Consider the following 19,727-nt stretch of genomic DNA (forward strand, 5'->3'; position numbering starts at 1 on the left):
ATGTTAAGTATAAAGATATATTCTGGACTATTATGGCCAAATTATATATTATATTGGATCTATTGGGGTAAAAAAATACAGAAATGGGTGCTTCCCAATACCTTTAGAACAGCAGGAGAGGACACGGCATTTTCCCAATCAAAATTTCCCCTCAGGTCACTGTTTCTCCTGCAAAGGGGTGTGTGTGTGAGAGAGAGACTGACCACACACACCACTTATGGCATTATGAATCTGTCACTTTGAAGTGCTGTACTTTTGGCTCCCTCTTCTGGAATCCAGAAGGCATCGTGGCTGCTGGGAAACACCAAATAGGATGCAAACATTCCTGCAGTGAGGCTAGAGTTCTTTAGCGCTGCACAGGCATTGCTTTTCTGCAATCACCGGGAAGTGAAATTGAATGGTGGTTCCGCTCGGACCTAAACATCATGCAACATTCCCCATGAAGGTCTGCAAAACCAGTCCTCTTGACAAAGGCAGCAATGAGTGCATTGGCAAAAAATAAAATAAAATAATTAACTGCTTCCCCCAAAAAGAAATGGGGACAAAAGAGGACACAAATTAAGGAGGATCACCACAAAAGAGGACAAAGGACGACACAGATTTGTATATGCTGATTTATATCTCTAGATGCAAATTTAGAAATAATTACTATAATTTAAATTATAAACACTAGACATCTCACCATATGGGTGTGACCAGGTGACCTGTGTGCCTGTTCAGTCTTCTGTCCAGGTGCTACAACACTATTAATGGGCAACTTCAAGTCCCCTCCTCTCCTTGTGTTTTTTTCTCTTTGTACTGGACTTGGATTGGACAGCCCTTCAGACACAGGACATCTTCAAATAGGGGACTGTACTCTAAGGTGCATTAGTGTGCTAGCCATAGCGCATGGTTGCCACTCAAGATTAGCTGGTGTTTTTGTGGATCCACACAACTGTGAACTGGAATTCTTTTTAATGGCCCTACGCCTGTGCAGAGCAGAAGGGCACACAAGCATTAATTCAGTGAAGCTTTCCCTCTTGCTTGGTCTTCATGCCAGAAAAAGCACTGCCCTATGTAATTTCTATGTGTCAGGCTGCTGTTAAAGGGTTAAGAAAGGTGACAATCCTTGTTGTGGGGCTGTTTGAAACCCCTTTCTGATGTATGCTTATCAGAATGCATGAGGGATGGGGAAACAGTGCCTGTGCTCCATTTCCCTGCAGGCCTGTAAACTTCATTCCATTGCACCCAAGTTTTTTATTTTTTTATTTAACAGAATTTGTATATTACTTAGTCATAGGAAAGAGATCCTAAAGCCACCACCGTGTAGCAGTAATGTTGAGGTAAAATCATGCTCCTGATCAAAGGTTTGAATTAGACCTTGCTGACCATATGTGATCATGGGCCAGTGTCACTTAAATGTTAGCAAAAAAACCCCTCTCCCATTCCCCAAGCTTGAATTCATATTTAGGGTATGGAGTTGGATCCTCTGTACAGGGAAGGTATTTAGAGCAGGTCAGGGGGAGGCAGCTGATTATTCCTAAGAATCATTCTGTATCTGATGACAGCTCAATGGTTATACACACTGGAAGTGCAATCTCACGTATGCTTCTTTGGTAGCAAGTCCCATTGAGTTAAACAGGGCTTATTCCCAAGTAAGTGAGCATAGGATTGCATGTCTAATGTACATAAACAGTTAAATAGCCTTATGTATTAGATACGCATGTCAAGGGACAAATCCTTTTGCTTAAGAATGAGAGTGGGACTGATTGTCCTGTGTTGATAATAACATTGCTACAGTTATGATGTGATATGAGAGGAAATAACCCCAACAAATGCTCTTAAAATATATTTATTTATTTTTTGGAAAGTTAATCTACCCCACTTTATTGGAAAACTCTTCGCCCCCTTCCATCAGAAAACTCTGGTATCCCTTCCTCTGGGTGCCTCCAGACTGCCAACATTTTGCAGAAGGGTTTCAGTTGCATACTGGGAAACTTAGGTTTGCACAATTAAAGTGGATCACAGTACTCTGTCATCCTAGCACAAGAAATTTACTTTAAAAAAGCAGCAGACTTTTTGCAGTTGCACTGAAAAGTGTGGAATGAATGAATTATGGTAAGATGTATAAATAAACAAATCAATATTAATGCCAGATGAATGCTCGTTCTTGTGTAACAGCCCTACAAATAAATTGGAATGAATGCTCAATAAAGACCAGATATAATCCAACCTCCGCATAAGCTTTGTGAAAGCAAATCAGGATAAATGCTCAATAAACAGATCATTGAGTGGAGCCCTCTGTATCTGTGCAAGGGGATATGACACTGTTATTGGAGTTAATCAAAGAAGGGATACATTGCAAGCTGCCTTATACGAGACCAGACCATTGGTCCATGTAGCTCAGTATAATCTATTCTGACTGGTAGTTTGATGTGGAACTTTCTCAGCCCAGCCTGGAGATGCCAGGGATTGAAACTGGAACTATCTGCATGCAAATCATATGCTGTGCCCACTGAACTATGGTCCCTCTCTGTCAGTGATGAAAGCTAAGGCACATGGATAAACTGCCAAATAAGGCAGGAACAATTCTGGAGTCATCACATCAAAGACAGTGGGTTCTTGGATGCTGGTCTCTCTGTCTTACTCATGTAACTATGCTCTGTCTTCTACAGTTCTGGATCCTTCAGCAGGAACAGTGCCACTGCCTGGCCCACCTTCCCCGCCAAAAAAACAGATGTGTCCATGACTGCATCCAGCGTCTAATGAACCATGTTCAACCCAATGAACCCACCAGTTAGCAACTACGTGGAACACTGCTATCTTCGCCCCCTCCATGGGCAAGGGCAACCCAGCACCATGGTGGAAGGTCAGTCTCACAGCAACAGCCAGAGGCTGCACAGACTAAGAACAGCATTGTCAGTTTGCTCAATGCTCCATCTGAGCCCTCTGTTTGCCCCTCCATCCATTCCTCTACAAGAGTGGTTTCCAAACCACCTAATCTCCCGGAACCCTTTCCACAGTGGTTTGTCTGCCAAAGATCTCTTTCATGGGACCACTTTATACTGCACAGGATTTGTAGGGGGGGGCATTACAGAAGTGAATGTGCATATTCAGTTTAGGTAGAGGGCCAGCCAGCCCTGTGGAAACTCATACTTGTACTGTGCACCTGAAATGATGTCCATGTGTCCCAGAATACACCCTGAAGACAAGGGTATCCATGGGGGGATGGGGACTGAGGTGGCAAGCAGGGCAGTTACTCCCCCCCCCGATGAACCACAATCTCAAGATTCCCAGCTTTCATTTTTAAAAAAGTAAGTTTCTAATATGTATAGAACCTGAGATATGAGACAAAATGTACAGATACTATTCTTCTCAATTTTTTGTGAGAAATTAGCCTGCTTCCCCCTTTCAGTGTTTTACTCCCCCCATGCCCCTGGAAAAATTCCTGCGGATGCCCATACCTGCACATACACATTGCAGGGGGAGATTAGTAGTGGCAGGCACTCTTTCAAGAAAGGATTGTCTGCCAGTACCGATCTTATAACTGAGGAACCTCTGATGACCAAGGAATTCCAGGGTGTCCCAAAACACAGACTGAAACCCCTTCCTTCCTGCGTGTTCCCCACCCACCATTCCCTATAACCTCTAGCTCCATCCATCCACATTTGTACCTGCTATCCATCCATCTTCAGAGAAACTACAGTGCGTTAGTTCAGCCTTCCCCAACCTAGTGCCCTTTAGATGTTGTTGGACTACAACTCCCATCATCTTTGCCCATTGGTCATTCCAGCTGGGATCTGGAGGGCATCAGGTTGCAGAAAGCTGCAGTTAGATGATCTGTCCATCTACGTTCAGGGGCAATATGCCAATGAATCCCAGATGTTGGAGATATACAATAGGAACAGGCCATGGTCTCATGTCCTGCTTGAAAACCTCTGGAGGTACCTGCTTTTCTAGTGCTGGAAATACAGTGCTAGACTAGATGGGATCTTGGTCTCAGCAGGGCCATCAGGACAAAACTTTGAGGCCCCACTGAGCAAAATGAGCAGGAACCCCTGCCCAAGCACAGCAAAGCTGGCTTACCACATTTTAAATTAAATGAAGAAATGCACATTGCAATCTAAAGAGGGTTCCCTCCTAAAACCATTAAATCCAGAGCCTAAATATTTAACCACATCAGTGCTTGGTCTTAACCAACAGGGCTTTCCTTATCTTCCTATGATATGTCAGTCCTTGTGCTTTTATGTACTCATCTGCCCCATCCCATCTATATTTTCTCCTCCATCAATGCTATGGGCCATCTGAGCCATGAGATGAAGTGGATTAAGATACTCATGACAATCCACTTCTGCTACTAATGGTTCGCTCTGTTCTTTTCTAGGAATCAGTGACTTGCCATACTGCCATCAGGCCAACTCAATGGGAAATCACCACATCTATGGGGTGGTGCCCGGAAGTGAACATCCTTCTCATACTGATGGTGGGTTTAGAGGACTAAGAGGTGGCTAAAGAGTTAACACAAGACTAGATGAGGCAGGGGGTGAGACAGGAGGAGGCACAATAGGAAAATTAAATCATTACAAGCTACAGACCAGAGAGGAGATATATATAAGTACAGGCAGAAACTTTGCAGGCTGCTGGAGTTTTCTTTGATATTTTTGCCATAGCTGCTACTATTGCTTGAAGAGGTAAGGTCCTGTGCAGTTTTCAAAGCAGCTTGTCTCTTTTGCTGTGGGAGCCACCATGCTAAAAACTTTAACCCAAGCTCTGCACATATATCTCCACTTTGGATCATGCCCCTAATTACTGATACCCATCTCTGAGGTAGGGCAAGCATCATTGGACAACATCATAGGGCACCTGCCAGGCTCACACCCCAGCAGGGATTGCACTGCTGACCACTAGGGCCTCCAAGACTTGTTTCTCCTTCTCACTGTTGCAGCTGGTTCACCTGTCCTCTCCAAGTGTGTCAAGAGCAGGGAGGAGGAGGATAAACCTCCACTTGCTTTGATTACATCAGGGCAGAGGTGCAGATTGGACCCAGAGGGAGAGAATAAGAAATTGGGCAGGGGTGATGGTGGTGAGGAGATGGGACCACTCAAGGAATGGGGATCCTAGAACCTGGTCTCAAGCCTTACGTATTTACATAGCAGCAAAATCTCTAAATGTGATGTGGCCGTTCCATCCCACATAGGGATAGATAGAGATACTTGGGGTGCCTCCAGACTGTCAGTATTCTGTGGGAGATGTTCAAGTGCAGACCAGAATTTTAGGGGGCCCTTCACACTGTTTTTAATGCATTCTGCAACATGTCATTGATGCAACAATAGCATTAACAGTGGATTTATACTGAACCATCCACACATCATTCTGCTTTGTTAGATGTTCTGTAATGCAATCCTGCATTATTGCTGTGTGGAAGGGCACCCTTGCATTATAGCACAACAAAAGTGGGAGAGAAAAAATAATCCAGAACATTTGTGGTATAATAAATTACAGGATTTCAGCAGGAAATTACAGGATAGGCACAGATTAGAAACAAAGCAATATGTCTGCGCCAAAACGTTTGCAGGCGCAAACAATATTGACAGTGGGATCATGTATAACTGGCCCGATACCATCATAAGCACAAATCATTATGAATGCATAATAAAAAGGATGTCTGGAGGGGCCCTAGATTTGCACATTTAAAATGGATTACATGCTCTTTCATCCCAGAACAACAAATCCCCCCCTTCAAAAAAACTCACTACAGACTTTTTGTGCTTTGGAAAGAGACAGACAAATGCACTGAAAATATGGGATGAATGAATGACAACGGGAAGATGTGTAAACACCCCACAAGCAAATCAGGATGAATGCTGGATGAATGCTCATTGTCCTATAACCACCAAATCAGAATGAATGCTCAGTAAAGACTGGACGTATTCTAACCACCATGTAAGTGTTGTGAAAGCAAGTCAGGATGATGCTTGATAAATAGGTCCTCTGGATGGGCCCATTAAGGTATAACACATGAGCAGGTGAATTTGGAATTTCTAGGAGAAACAGCCAGGAGTTGAAGTCATGGCAGAAAAATGTCCCAGAACTGAGGAGAATGGAGGACGTTCTGGTGCAAGGGAAGTGCAGAAGTGCTCACAGAAATAAGAGGGAGACACACTGTAAAAGAGGGACGAGGAAAATAAAGTGTGTCTCGGGCAGCAGCCAAGAAGAAGTTGAGCTACTGGCTTCTTTTTGTGGAGAGATGAATGTTAAAACAAGGATTCAATGTGCTGTAGATCTACTCCCTTTCTGAGGGCATTTCCATTGCTTCTTGGTCATGTTCCTTTATCCCGAGGTATGGGGAACTTGAGGCCCTCAAATCTAACTTAATAACCTCTAGGTTAGATTACTGCTATGCATTATATGTGGGGCTGCCTTTGAAGACAGTTCAGAAACTGCAGCTAGTGCAGAATTCAGTGGCCAGTTTGTTGACTGAAAGTAGGTTTAATCATACAGCACTAACCCTGGCCCAGCTATAGTGGCTGCCAATTAGTTTCCAGGCTCAGTTCAAAGTGCTGGTTTTGACCTATAAAACCTTATGCAGCTCAGGAGCCCAATATCTTAGGAACTGCCTCTCTCCATATAAACCTATCTGGGCCCTGCATTCATCATTTGAGGCCCTTCTTTGTGGGGCCCCTCCGAGGGAGGTGCAGAAGGTAGCACACAAGATTGGGCCTTCTCAGTGGTGACTCCCTGACTGTGGAATGTTCTCCCTAGAGAAATGCACCTAGCGCCATCACTATGAATCTTTTAGGCACTAGGTGAAGACATTTCTGTTCCCAGCCATTTTGCTCCTAATTGGTGTTCATCTTTTAATTGTGTGGGGTAAGATGTGTCCTTTTCATATTATTGCAAGATGAGCACATTTAGTCAATAATGTTCTTTTATCTTCTGATATATTGAGGATTTGGTATGCTTTTTTGTAAAAAAAACACAAGTCGCTTTGAGACAAAGGTTTGGTAGTAAGCAACAAACAAATAAAATCAGCTCTGTATAAGGGCTGGAACAGGAGTGGGGAACCTGTGCCCCTCCAGAAGCTGTTGGACTCTAATTCCCATCAGCCCCAGCCAGCATTGCCAGTGGTCGGGGATTATGGGAACTGTAGTCCAGCTATATCTGAAAGGACACAGGTTCTCTGGCCCTGATGTAGAGGCATGGCTGGGCCAAAAGACATGTTACACGGTTTGTTAGAGAAATATAAGTGATCTCCAGGTATATTTGAAGATTGAAAATACTTTCTTTTTTTCAGCATTCTAAAAAGTTTGTTTAGTGGAAATGATCATCCAAATATTTACCTCCCCCACCCCCATTTATTTTCATTTCATTTCAGTGGAAAGTTTTTGTTTCTACATTGGCCATTGGCCATAACAGGCATGCAAAAATGCAGTACATAAAATAGTTGATAGGAAAGGTGGGTCAACCAGATGAAAAAGAGGACGGGGGCTCCTGCACCTTTCATAGCTGTGTAAAAGAGGGAATTTCAGCAGGTATTGCTTGTCCTGCAAGCCATATCACCAGTAGTGTATTGGCAAATTCAGAAGTGCAGGGTCCCTTCATGATAGTCACAGCCATGCCCCTCCCTCTTTTTTTGCCTCTGGCTTGAGAATGAGATCCTTGTTAATGCCTCCTCCCACAACAACAGACGTCCCTAGGAGCCAATAAGTACAAAACAGGAGAGCATTAGCTACCGAAAAGAGTCTTCTCAGTGGCTGACTCTCCTCCTTTCACTCTGATTGGCTCCAATCAGCAGGAAAGGACAAGGAAGCGTGTTAGAAGACTCTTCTCAGTGGCTAACACACTCTCCTTTCACTCTGATTGGCTCATAGGGTGCTGGAGACATAAGGACTCAGCTGGGACCCTGCTCCCGAAAAGGTAAGGGGTCTAAGACCCCCTGAGACCCTGGACAACTACACCACTGCATATGACAAGCGACACCTGCTGCAGTTTCCTCTTCAACACAAATATTAAAGCTGCAGGAGCCCTGGCCAACCTACTGCCAAACCTTCACGGGGCAAAAATTCTTTAACTTTGGGGATTCCAGCTGAGACCTTCCCTAAGAAACAGAAGAATGCTTCATTAGGCTGTCCCCTGATGATCTTAAAGCTGAACTCTTCTGGTCGTTGTTTGGTTCTTTTATTGTTTGTTTGTTTTTGTTTCTTGATTTATTGTATTTATTGTATTTATACACTGTGCTTGTTTTACCTTTTGTCACCGCCCAGAGAACCTTCGGGCTTAGGGCGGTATATAAATTAAATAAAATAAATAAATAAATAAATAAATAAACTCCTATCAGCTCCGGCCAGCATGGCCAATGGTCACGGATGACGGGAGCTGAAGTCCATCAGCATCTGGAGAGCACCACATTGGCCATCCCTGTCTTAGAGGATCGGGCAGCCTCATACGGAGAAACATATTTCCAAAGATTTTGTGCTTTGATGGTCTCATGCCTTGAATTCACACCCCTGAATTCCTCATTCCAGACACACTAATCTCTTCTTTCTTGAAGAAGAGGCACAGCTCAGTGGTGGCACACGTGCTTTGCCTGCACAGGCTGAGTTCCCGCCATCTTACCCTGAGGAAAGAAGGAGCGCAAACAATAGGGTGACTGGCCATCACCCAGCCCTCCCTCTCCCCCAACTGCTACCACAAGGGCTTCTGAGGAACCCTCTTGCCCTGAGGGGAGAGGAGGAGATGCAGGTTTAAGCCTGAATTCATGAACAGAAAGCAAAAGTAAAATGGAAGCAGAAGAAGGAAAGAAAGAAAAGGAACAGGCCAGCCCAGAAAGAGAATAGATGAGGTGCAAAGGTGATCCTTAAGAGGACTGCAGTCAGATCCAGCATAGGTATATTCCCATCCATTTGTGTAACTGAACCAACTGTCGTTATCATGCTTTTATTTCCTCCTGCATCCCAGTCCTTTTTCCTTGTGTGTTGTGTCTTTTAGATGTTAAGCCTGAGAGCCAGGATTGTCTTGTTATTTATGCTTGTAAGTCCCTCTGGCAGCCTGTTTTTCCCTGAAGCGGGGGGGGGGAATAAACTATAAGTAAATATATGAATTAAATAAACTCAAGGTACTCCTGGGAGGTAAAACCCTGCCTGAAACCTTGAAGACCTGCTGCCAATCAGTGTCGACAATATAATTGAACTAGATGGACCAGATAGGTCTCACTCAGAATAAAGTAGCTCCGTGTGTTCTTCCTGTTTCCCACTCACCAACCCCACCCAGGTACTCGCTTCTCTACACCCCGGAGCACAGCCAAGCTGACAAAGAAGCGGGCACTGTCCATCTCCCCACTCTCAGATGCCAGCATTGATCTGCAGACTGTCATCCGCACCTCTCCCAATTCCTTGGTGGCTTACATAAACTCTCGCTGTGCCTCAGCTGGTGGCTCCTACGGGCACCTCTCTATTGGCACCGTCAGGTAGGTGTTCCCTTCTGGGATAGGTTAGTGTAAGGGTAGGAGTCCCCAATCTTTTTTTTGTACCCAGAGGCATATTTGGGAATCTTAGAAGTAGTGTTGTGCACCACAAAATACCCATTTCACAGAAGAAAAACTGGTGATGCTCCATGCTTCCCAAACAACAGGCAAAACGCCTACAACAATGTACCCAAACTAATAAAACATGGAGAAAAAGGCAGGCCAACCAAAACAGGCAACACCCTCAAGTGAACAACTCCCCAACTCTCAAAAAATAAAAACTGGCAAGGCTTGATGGGCACCAAAGGGGATATCTGAAAGTGCTTTGTGCCCATGGGCACCATGTTGAGGACTGTCCAGAGATAGCGGAAGAGAAACCCCCTCCAGTTTTTCTAAGGAACTCTCTCCCTATACAAGAAGTTTTAAAAGTGCTGTGGCTCCAAAACAATGAATTTGGAAACGAAATCCTGGGATTTCTTTACAAGACACAAGATGCTTGAACATTTTTTAAATTGCTTGAAATAAAAATGTGTTTTTGTCCTAAGAGGATCGAGAGCTAGGTTCCTTAGGGCGCTCTCTACTCCTAGCTCTTTTGTTTCTGCCTCAGTTCCAAACCTATTAAGTGGAGGAGGGAGGGATCAACAGTTTTGTAAAACCAAGATGTTCAAAAGGAGATGAAACTGACATCAGGTTAGGGCTGTAACAATTTGAAAGCATCAGTCTGATTCACACACCAGACAGCGTAAAGAACCAGTGCGGTGTAGTGGTTAGTGTGTTGGACTAGGTCCTGGGAAGATTGGGTTCAAATCCCCACCACCATCACCACCGGCCATGAAGCTCACTTGGTGAACAGAGGGCAAGAACCCTTATTGCTCCCTTGGCTCCTTGGATATAAGTTCAATAAGTAAGTAAGTGGAAGGAGGAGGACTTAACCCAGACAACAGATCTGCAAAGGTTGCATCAGACCTGCCAGTGAGGAAAGGTTCCAGTTCATACAGGAGAATGGAGGGAGCCCTCGTACTCACCATATACTGTATCTAATATTCCACACACTGCCTAGGTAGTCGTCATAGGAAAAAGTCTGTTCTGCTTATTATAAACTTAAAATACTTTCACTGAAAGAACCCAGTGAGACTTGTAGGAAAAGATTGTGTTTCCAAGGTGGTGGCCACATCTTTTCCCACTTGTAGGCAAACATATAGGAAATGCACACCTGGAAATGTTGTCCAGTTGTGGCTCCTGAGCACTAGGGTGCAATGGCTTTGCAACCTACACATTTCCCTGCCAAACATGATTTTTTAAAAATGTGCTCTATCGTAGAAGTGCAGCACCCATCTGTCCCTCAATCCTTCAGCACCCCGAGTTCTGAATGTTCCCCAAACTGGCACAAGCTTCCACCCCCTCTTTTCCCATTCCAGCCATTCTGAAGCAGAAGCATATTCCCTATTTACGATTTACTCCTTGGGGAAGGACGCTGGTGTGTGTCCCAAAAGCAACATCCTTACTGTATGAGGAGGACTTCCCCTGAGAGCAGGAAATCTTCACTCTCTCCAAATTGACTAGCTTACCTCAGTTCCTCACCCCTTAGCTATCCAGCGCTTCAAGCCCAATAATAGATCATCAAAGCATAGTCTGTTAACTTAAGATGGGTAAGGGAATGCAGAACAAATACACTTTGAACCAAATAAAAACACTTCTAGTAAGAGTGCTGGAGATACAATGAAATGACCTGGCATATTGGGCTGCACATGACTCCCCCCAAAGAACATCAAGCACATGACTCCCCCCAAAGAATCCTGGGAACTGTTGTTTGTTAAGGGTGCTGGGAATTGTAGGGATAAACTACAGTTCCCAGGATTCTTTGGGGGAAGTCATGTGCTTTAAATGCAATTAGAAGTTTCATCATTGCCAAGGTTCTTGGCTGGATTGCATTGCTTTCAGTATAGAAACTTGCCTTACCCTTTTTTTAATATTAAAAAGCTACATTTTTGTCTCAGTAGCACATTCTACACTTCTGTGGAATCATGGTACACATGTACAGCACTGCCATTATGCATACGTTCATGATTAAGCAAATGTTCATTAATGCAAATACCTCATGCTTTCTTCTGTTATCCTCGGCAGCCCTTCCCTTGGATTTCAGACCTCCATGGGCCACCAGAAAGCTCAGGGAATGGCATATGGCCACAACCCACCTATGGTTCCCTGTGGATCTCATGAACACATGCCTGGCCGGCCAGGGATGATGCACCATATGCCGCCGCCCCGTGGGATGCTGAAACACTGCCAGGTAAGTGGGTATCAAGTCCACCAACCAGCCCTTTTCAATATGTCACTCTAAAGCATGTGAATACCAAAAGGCCTGAACACAACACCCATCATACCTGTTGTGCACTAAATCCCATAGCAAAAAAAACCCAAAACCATTAAAAAAAATGTAAATAACCCAGGGGTGCCTTAGTGCTCTTGGTAGGCCCCTTAGAATAATCTGTCAAATTAGTTTGGGAGAGAACAGTGGGTGGCTGGCTGTACAGATAAAGAGGGAGAATGGGGCCTTTTTGGGTACGGGGCTGCACTTGGAGAGGGCACCATCACCTGGAGCTCTCGCCGTCTCTTTCCCACAGCTGAAGTCAGAGCCCAGCCTGGGCAGCCCTCTGGATGCCCTGAGCACCAAGTGCATGGAGGAGTGCTCGGAGGGTGACATTTCCAGCCCAGCCTCTACAGGGACGCAGGTAACACCAGGCCACGACGACGTGCTCATTCATACACACAGAAAACACCCTTTCTCTCCAAATCCATAGTCAAGTATCTGGGACTGGAGTGGCTCATTTCGAGAGGCCTGTAAGAGGGTGCAAAAGAGATTAATGGATGTCAGGGGAGAATCCCTTTTACCTCATCAGCTCATGAGGCCTTCCCTGGGTGGAGAGTCATGAACAGATTTTGCCCCTCTCCTGGTGAATTGTGCCCTGGGGGAGGAGGGGAAGTGGGTTAGCTCATTGATCTGAATTGTCCCCAAGACTTTCTGAATGTGCTTCATATCTTACCTCCATCCCAGGACCCATTACTAGGCATGCTTGATGCCCGGGATGAACTGGAGAAGGATGATGGGAAAGTGGAGGCTGAGGCGGTGTATGAGACCAACTGCCATTGGGAAGGGTGCTCCAAAGAGTTTGACACCCAAGAGCAGCTGGTGCACGTGAGTGAAGAGGGGTCTGTATTTGGGGGGGAGGGCTGGAGGTGCCCTAGAACTGACCGGAACGTGAAGGGTTGTCTTCTCCAATCCACCCCCTCCCCTGATTGGTTACATCAGATACATCTCGGAGAAATGCCTGCTTTACCTTTTATGTATTTATTTATTCATTAAGTTTATTAGTCACCCATTTGGCTGGCTATCCAGACACTCTGGGCGACGTACAAAATTAAAACATACAAATACATTAAAACATTAAAAATCTCAACGATAATAATAAAACCTAACCCACCCCAAAAGCCTGCCTGAAGAGCCAGGTCTTCAAGGCCCGGTGGAAGCTCATCATAGAGGGGGCATGGCGGAGATCATTTACCTTTGCAGTGGTTTGTAATGATAAGGCAGGATCAGAATCAAACCTGTGATGAATTGTGTTGGCAGTTCCTTGTCCTCATAAGATGCTGAGTTTGGCACCATTCCTCTGTTTAAAAGCCAGGTCAGAGTGCCTCCTTCTAGGTCGGCTGGAGAAGCCTGGACAGTGGAGGCTCAGACTTGCCCAGCATCTGAATCCTGCCTCATGACTTCTCAGCAGAGATGGAAGGATCAGTCCATTTCCAGTCAGTGTCAGTGTTGCACATGTTTATTCATAGGCCTCTTCCAGCCCATTTCCACATCAAAATGAGATTTGGGGGTGGGGATGGGGACACAAAAATTGTGTTGTTATGGCTTTGTGGTGTTTTTTTTTTTTTTTTTTTTTACAAAATATGCATTTCTGTATGCTTTTTGACCTAAAATATGCATGTTTATTATAAATTTTGGTAGTCTTTTCTTATTTTACATTTTGGTACATTTTTGAGTTGAGAACTTTATTGCAAAATTCAGAGGACTGCAAAAGCAGGACAACTGCATGCTGATTTGTGTATTAGTCTGTGAAGTGCGAATCAGCTCAGTTCACTTGAAAAATGCAGACCAAACAAAAGTCTTCAACATCGCTATCAGGCCAAGCCCACAAAACAGCCAGTCCTCTGCATGGTTACAAAGTTTTATACTAGTTTTGGGTTCACTTAAATTAGAGGTAGCTAACCCACAGCCCGCAAAAAGGTTTTGGGGACCCTGTGCTATACAGATAGATAGATAGAGAGATAGATAGATAGAGAGATAGAGAGATAGATAGATAGATAGATAGATAGATAGATAGATAGATAGATAGATAGATAGATAGATAGATAGATAGATTGATTGATTGATTGATTGATTGATTGATCTTATGGGGCTCCCATTGTGATGGCATTATGCCAAATGGGTTTTTTTGTGCCCATAACTTTTCCATTTTTTTTTAATGTAAGGGTTTTTTTAAATGGGGGGGACGTGAATTACTGACTGCTACTGTAGGTCCCTCACTGTGATGCTGAGAGGCCAAAATGTTTTTGTGCTCCCCCAGCCCCCCCATCTGTCCATTTTTTTTCATTACTGGATTTTATAATGACTTCATTCATTCATTGGTGATGACTCGTGGCCGAGTAAGATTGTCTTCCAAGATAAGGTCTTTAACAGTGGGTCCGTAAGTGACATTGGAGGCCAATTCTGAATCCACACAGCCTCCCACAATGAGGACATAGGTTTCCAGATGGAAGATGGCTGTGATGAGGATTTCTTTGATGTGCCTTCCGCTCAGCTTTTTTATTATTATTATTATTATTTATTACATTTGTATATCCCCCATTGCTGAAGCTCTCTGGGCAGTTTACAACAATTAAAAAAATTAAAAACAAATATAAAAATATACAAATTTGTCCCTTTCGCCCTGTATTCGTGCTTCTTTGAAGTCCACATTACCTTTGATAATAGCAGACCTCCAATTGGGACGTTCATGGGCCAAGACTTCCCAGTTCTCGATGCTCATGTTACATTTTTTTAGATTCGCTTTAAGAACATCTTTAAACCTCTTTTGCTGTCCACTGATGTTCCGTTTTCCATCCTTAAGTTGGGAGTAAAGTAGCTGCTTTGGAAGATGGTGATCAGGCATTCGAACAACATGGCCGGTCCAGCGAAGTTGATGTTGAAGGATCATTGTTTCAACACTGGTAGTCTTTGCTTCTTCCAAAATGCTAACATTAGTCCGTCTGTCTTCCCAAGTAATTTGCAGAATTTTCCAGAGGCAGCGTTGGTGGAATTTTCAAGAAGTTGGGAGTGGTGTTTATAAATGGTCCATGTTTCACCAGTAAGGTCGGTAGTATAATGGCTTTGTAAATAAGCATTTTGGTCTCCCTGCGAATATCCCGATCCTTGAACACTCTACGCTTCATTCGGGAGAATGCGGCACTTGCAGAGCTCAGACGATGTTGAATTTCAGCATCGATGTCAGCTTTTACAGAGAGATGGCTGCCAAGATAGGGGAAGTGATCAACGTTCTCCAGTGTCACACGATTAAGCTGGATTGATGGTGCTACAGAGGGACTAGTTCGCACCTGTTGATGAAGCACTTCGGTTTTTTTAATATTAAGTGAATGCCCAAGCTTTTCATATGCTTCTGCAAAAACATTTAGGATAGTTTGAAGATCTTTCTCTGAACGTGCAGAGACTACATTATTATTGGCATATTGAAGTTCTATGACAGAGGTTGACATTACCTTAATTTTTGCTTTCAGCCTACTGAGATTGAAAAGCTTTCCATTTGTTCGATATATGATTTCCACACCAGTAGGAAGTTTCCCCTCAATAAGGTGTAGAATCATAGCAATGAAGATAGCAAATAAGGTAGGAGCAATGACGCATCCTTGTTTTACACCTGATCCAACTCTGAATGGGTCGCTCTGAAAGCCATTGTCCAAAATTGTCACTGTCATGTTGTCACGAAGGAGTCGGAAAATATTCACAAATTTATCAGGGCACCCAGTTTTCAGAAGGATGGTCCAGAGAGCAGTTCGATTCAGTGTCAAAGGCCTTAGTCAGATCAATAAACACCATATATAAAGGTCGATTCTGCTCCCGGCATTTTTCTTGAAGCTGTCGTGCAGTGAAGATCATGTCCACTGTCTCCCTGGAAGGGCGGAAACCATTTTGAGATTTGGGGAGGACATCCTCTGAGATCAGTAGGAGGCGATTTGCGAGGATCCTTGCAAGGATTTTACCTGCTGTGGTAGCAAAAAAAGAAATACCTCGATAGTTCCTGCAATCTGTTCTATCACCCTTCTTAAAAAGGGTGATAATTATGGCATCCCTAAAGTCTTCCGGGGTCTCCTCCCTCATCCAGATTTTTTCAATGAAACAACAATGAAGTTGTTGTGTAAGTTCAGGCCCACCTTCTTTAAAGACTTCAGCTGGAATCCCATCAGGTCCACTACCTTTGTTCTTCATTTGACTGATGGCTTTACTGACCTCATCCAAATTAGGGGATATGCAAGCTTGTCTCTAGTTTGTTGTTGTGGAATTTGTGAGAAGATCTCACCAGCCACAATAGAGTTACGATTGAGGAGGTCGTAGTAATGCTCTTTCCAGCTCAGTGCAATGGACTCTTTATCCTTAAGAAGTTTGCTACCATCCATTGAACGTAAGGGATTTGTACCATAATTTGTTGGTCCGTAGATGGCCTTTGTGGCATTAAGAAAGCCCAGTGCATTGTGAGCATCTGCAAGGTGCTGGATTTCTTGACTTTCTTTATCCACCAGGTGTTCTTAAGTTCTCTAGTTATTCTTTGGACCTCAGCCTTTGCACTGGTATAGATTTTTTTCTTAGCAGCACAGTTAATGTCTTTCCACCATATCTGGAAGGCTTTCATTTTCTTGTTGATGATATGTTTAATCTCACTATCATTCTCATCAAACCAATCCTGATGTTTCTTAGTTTGGTATCCAATAATTTGTTCACATGATGCAGTAATGGATGTCTTCAGTTTAATCCAGTGTTCCTTGACATTTTCAGGGAGTTCCATCAGTAGATGTTTCTTGAGAGTTGTTTGAAAGCAGACTCGCTTAATAGGATCTTGAAGGGCATGGATGTTCATTTTATGCCTTGGTTTTCTTCTTTGGAGCCTACGTTGAGGAACAATATTAATGACCATAGTGGATCGAATTAATCGGTGATCTGTCCAGCAGTCATCAGCACTCGTCATGGCCCTAGTGAGGAGTACATCACGACAATATCTGGCACAGACAATTACATAACCCAGGAGATGCCAGTGTTTTGACCGAGGGTGCTTCCATGATGCTTTAAATTTATTTTTCTGGCGAAAGAGTGTGTTTGTAATAACAAGATTATGCTGTGCACATTTAGTCAGAAGTAGAATTCCATTCAGGTTGCTATTGCCAGCTCCTTCTTTCCCAATGGTTTCTGGCTATAAATCAAAATCACGTCCAGCTCTTGCATTGAAATCACCCAAGAGGATAATTTTATCCTCCTTAGGTATCTCTGATGAGATGATGTCCAGCTGGTTATAAATTTTTTCCTTGATGTCATCATCAGCATCTAATGTTGGTGCATAAGCACTTAGAATAGTTGCCTGCTGGGTTTGGGCAAGTTTTAATTGGAGAGTTGAGAGTCGTTCATTAATGCCAATGGAACTTCTGACAAGAGCTTCACAAGATTATTTTTAAAAGCAAAGCCTACTCCATGTATTCGTCATTCTTGTTCAGGCAGTCCTTTCCAGAAGAAGTTATAGCCTTGTTTTTTTTCGTCAGTTGTCCTTCTCCTGCTCTTCGCGTTTCTTGGAGTGCTGCTATGTCAATATTAAAACTTCTCAACTCCCTCGCAGTGGTGGCAGTCCTGCGTTCAGGATGTTCATTATCTGTATTGTCCAGCAATATATTCCGTATATTCCACGTTCCAAAGTTCAGTTGTCTTTTGCGACCTCTAAGTGGTGACCCCACTGGACACAGTAATCCAGTCAGGGAGAGAGATGAGGCAGACTATGTTTAGGGCACCTTTTCTAGACCCCTCCCCATACAGGTGAGCAGAGTGGATCCTGAATAAGACTGCTCAGTCGTGGATATAGCTGCCGAACTACGATAAAAGAATGATTTTAAAATTGTGCATTCTTTATTCAGTATTAAATTCAGTAATGGAAAAATTAATGGAAATAATTAGGGGGCTGGGGGTGTAGCAAAAAATGTCTTGGAAAGCAGGCTTTAGTACTACTTTTATATTTTGACTATGACATCTTTGACATGTGGCCCCTCCAAGAGTTGACCATGGGTCAGTGTAGCCCTTTGGCTAAAAACATTTAGCCATCCCTGGATTAAAGCATCCTGTGATGAGAAGTGTGACGAGGGCATGAAGAACTACTGGAAATTCCTAGTCCCCTCTCACAGAACTACAACTCCTGGCACACTCTGGGTTGTGGGGAATATGATTAGAAAAGGAATTGCAGTGTGGATTTGCCTTGTTTTGTGTATCCATAGCTAGGAGACAGTATGAAATTCTAAATCATTTCTTACATGGAAGAAATTGTCTGCTTCTTTCAAACACCCCAGAAAGATACCTTCATTGAGGCACTGGGACATGCAGATTTCTTACTTACATTTTTATCTCGCCCTTCCTTTGAGATTTACAGGAGATCATACCATTTTCGCTTCATGGCATCCCTGCAATGTAGGTTAGGCTGAGAGATCATTGGGTTTCCCAGTAATTTCAACCCAGGCCACCATGTTGCAAGTCTACAACTCATAGCCTCTTAGATTATTTAAATGCAATTGATCAGTTTAGTCAGGGGTTGCCAGTCTGTCGCCTGCAGGCACTATAGTATCTGTGCAGGCCATCAGTGGCACACCCCAGAGGTAGCCCAGAATCTGAGCTTTCATTAAAAAAAAAAGTCTCTAGCCCTCCTAAAAGGAAAGTTACAGAGCAAAACCTACAGATACCCTTCTAAGCGATTTCTGTGAAATGAGCCAGCCTGGCTGCTCTTCCCTGTCAGCCAATGAGTGAAGTCAGAGCTGTGATGGATAAGCGAGTTGTTTGGACACTAGGCGATAGAAATCCTTGAGGTCCTAAAAAGCTGTTATTTTGCCCAGCCTTTTAATGCACTTTTCCTGCTTCTGTCTTTTTTCCTAGTCCTTGGAATCTCTAGTTTGCACTTCCCCCCCCCCAAGCAACCAGGATGTATCTTTCCTGTGCTGGGTTTGCCTGAGATCAGGTAGCGCCTATTTCTGTAAATACTACTACACAATAAGTGTGGGTGAATGTTAAAGAAGCCCCCTCCCTGAAAAGGAAAATGTGAAAACTTTGCATGCCTCTTCCTTTGCAGCAGCTAAAGACCAGGGACTCCTTAAGAATTCACTGTATAGTTAACTTACAGTACAGTTGTATTCACTAAAAGGCAAAAAACCCTTGCGGTTTAAGAACGTACTTTTCTCTGCTTTTTAATCAGGGACGTAAGAAATGGGATCCTGTGCAAGTTTGCTGAGAATGGACTGATCATTTGCATGCTTATTGAGTTGAATGGGATTTACTCCTCTGCAATCATGCTTAGGATAGGTGAAACTGAGCACAGGGGATAGGGAGGGGAAGAGGAGGAAGGGCAGGGGTAGGGGTAGGGAGGGGAGAAAGGGCAGAGGGGAGGAGGGGGAGGGGAGCAGGCAGGAGGGGGAGGGGAAGTTGGCAGGTTTGATTATTTGCATAGAAGAGGGGAGAGGACGAGGAAGGGGGAAGGAGGGGAAAGGCAGGTCTGATCATTTGAGTTCAATGGAATTTACTCCTATGCAATCATGGTTGGGATAGGTAAAACTGACCATGGACGACGGGGAGGGGAGAGGGAAGTGGAAGGAGGGGATTGGAAGGGGAGGGGGAAGGGCGAAGATAGGGGAAAGGGAGAGGCAAAAGGGAGGTGATGGGAGGGAGGAGGAGGAGGGGAGGGCAAGTTTGATCATTTGCACACCTATTGAGTTCAATGGGATTTACTCCTGTGCAATCATGCTTATGATAGGTAAAACTGATATTGGGAGAGGAGGAGGGGGAGGGGAAGGAGGAGAATGAGGAAGGAGGGGATTGGAAGGGAATGGGGAGGGGAGGGAGGGACAAAGGAAGGGGATAAGAGGGAGGAGGAGGGGAGGGCAGGTTTGATAATTTGCATGCTTTTTGAGTTCAATGGGATTTACTCCTGTGCAA

General features: G+C 44.0%; 1 protein-coding gene across 1 annotated transcript in view; it reads left to right on the forward strand.

Annotated features, from left to right (window-relative positions):
* The window catches only part of GLI1 (GLI family zinc finger 1), a 164,724-nt gene that overhangs the window by 131,095 nt on the left and 13,902 nt on the right, over positions 1-19,727 (forward strand). The window contains exons 2-7 of the mRNA XM_061614644.1: positions 2,655-2,848; positions 4,364-4,462; positions 9,250-9,445; positions 11,567-11,732; positions 12,067-12,174; positions 12,498-12,638. Of these exons, the coding sequence (XP_061470628.1) occupies positions 2,752-2,848; positions 4,364-4,462; positions 9,250-9,445; positions 11,567-11,732; positions 12,067-12,174; positions 12,498-12,638 (807 nt within the window). The 5' untranslated portion in view covers positions 2,655-2,751. The remainder of the gene's footprint in view (positions 1-2,654; positions 2,849-4,363; positions 4,463-9,249; positions 9,446-11,566; positions 11,733-12,066; positions 12,175-12,497; positions 12,639-19,727) is intronic.

This window comes from Rhineura floridana, chromosome 3 (assembly GCF_030035675.1).
Source record: "Rhineura floridana isolate rRhiFlo1 chromosome 3, rRhiFlo1.hap2, whole genome shotgun sequence".
Lineage (NCBI taxonomy): Eukaryota > Metazoa > Chordata > Lepidosauria > Squamata > Rhineuridae > Rhineura > Rhineura floridana.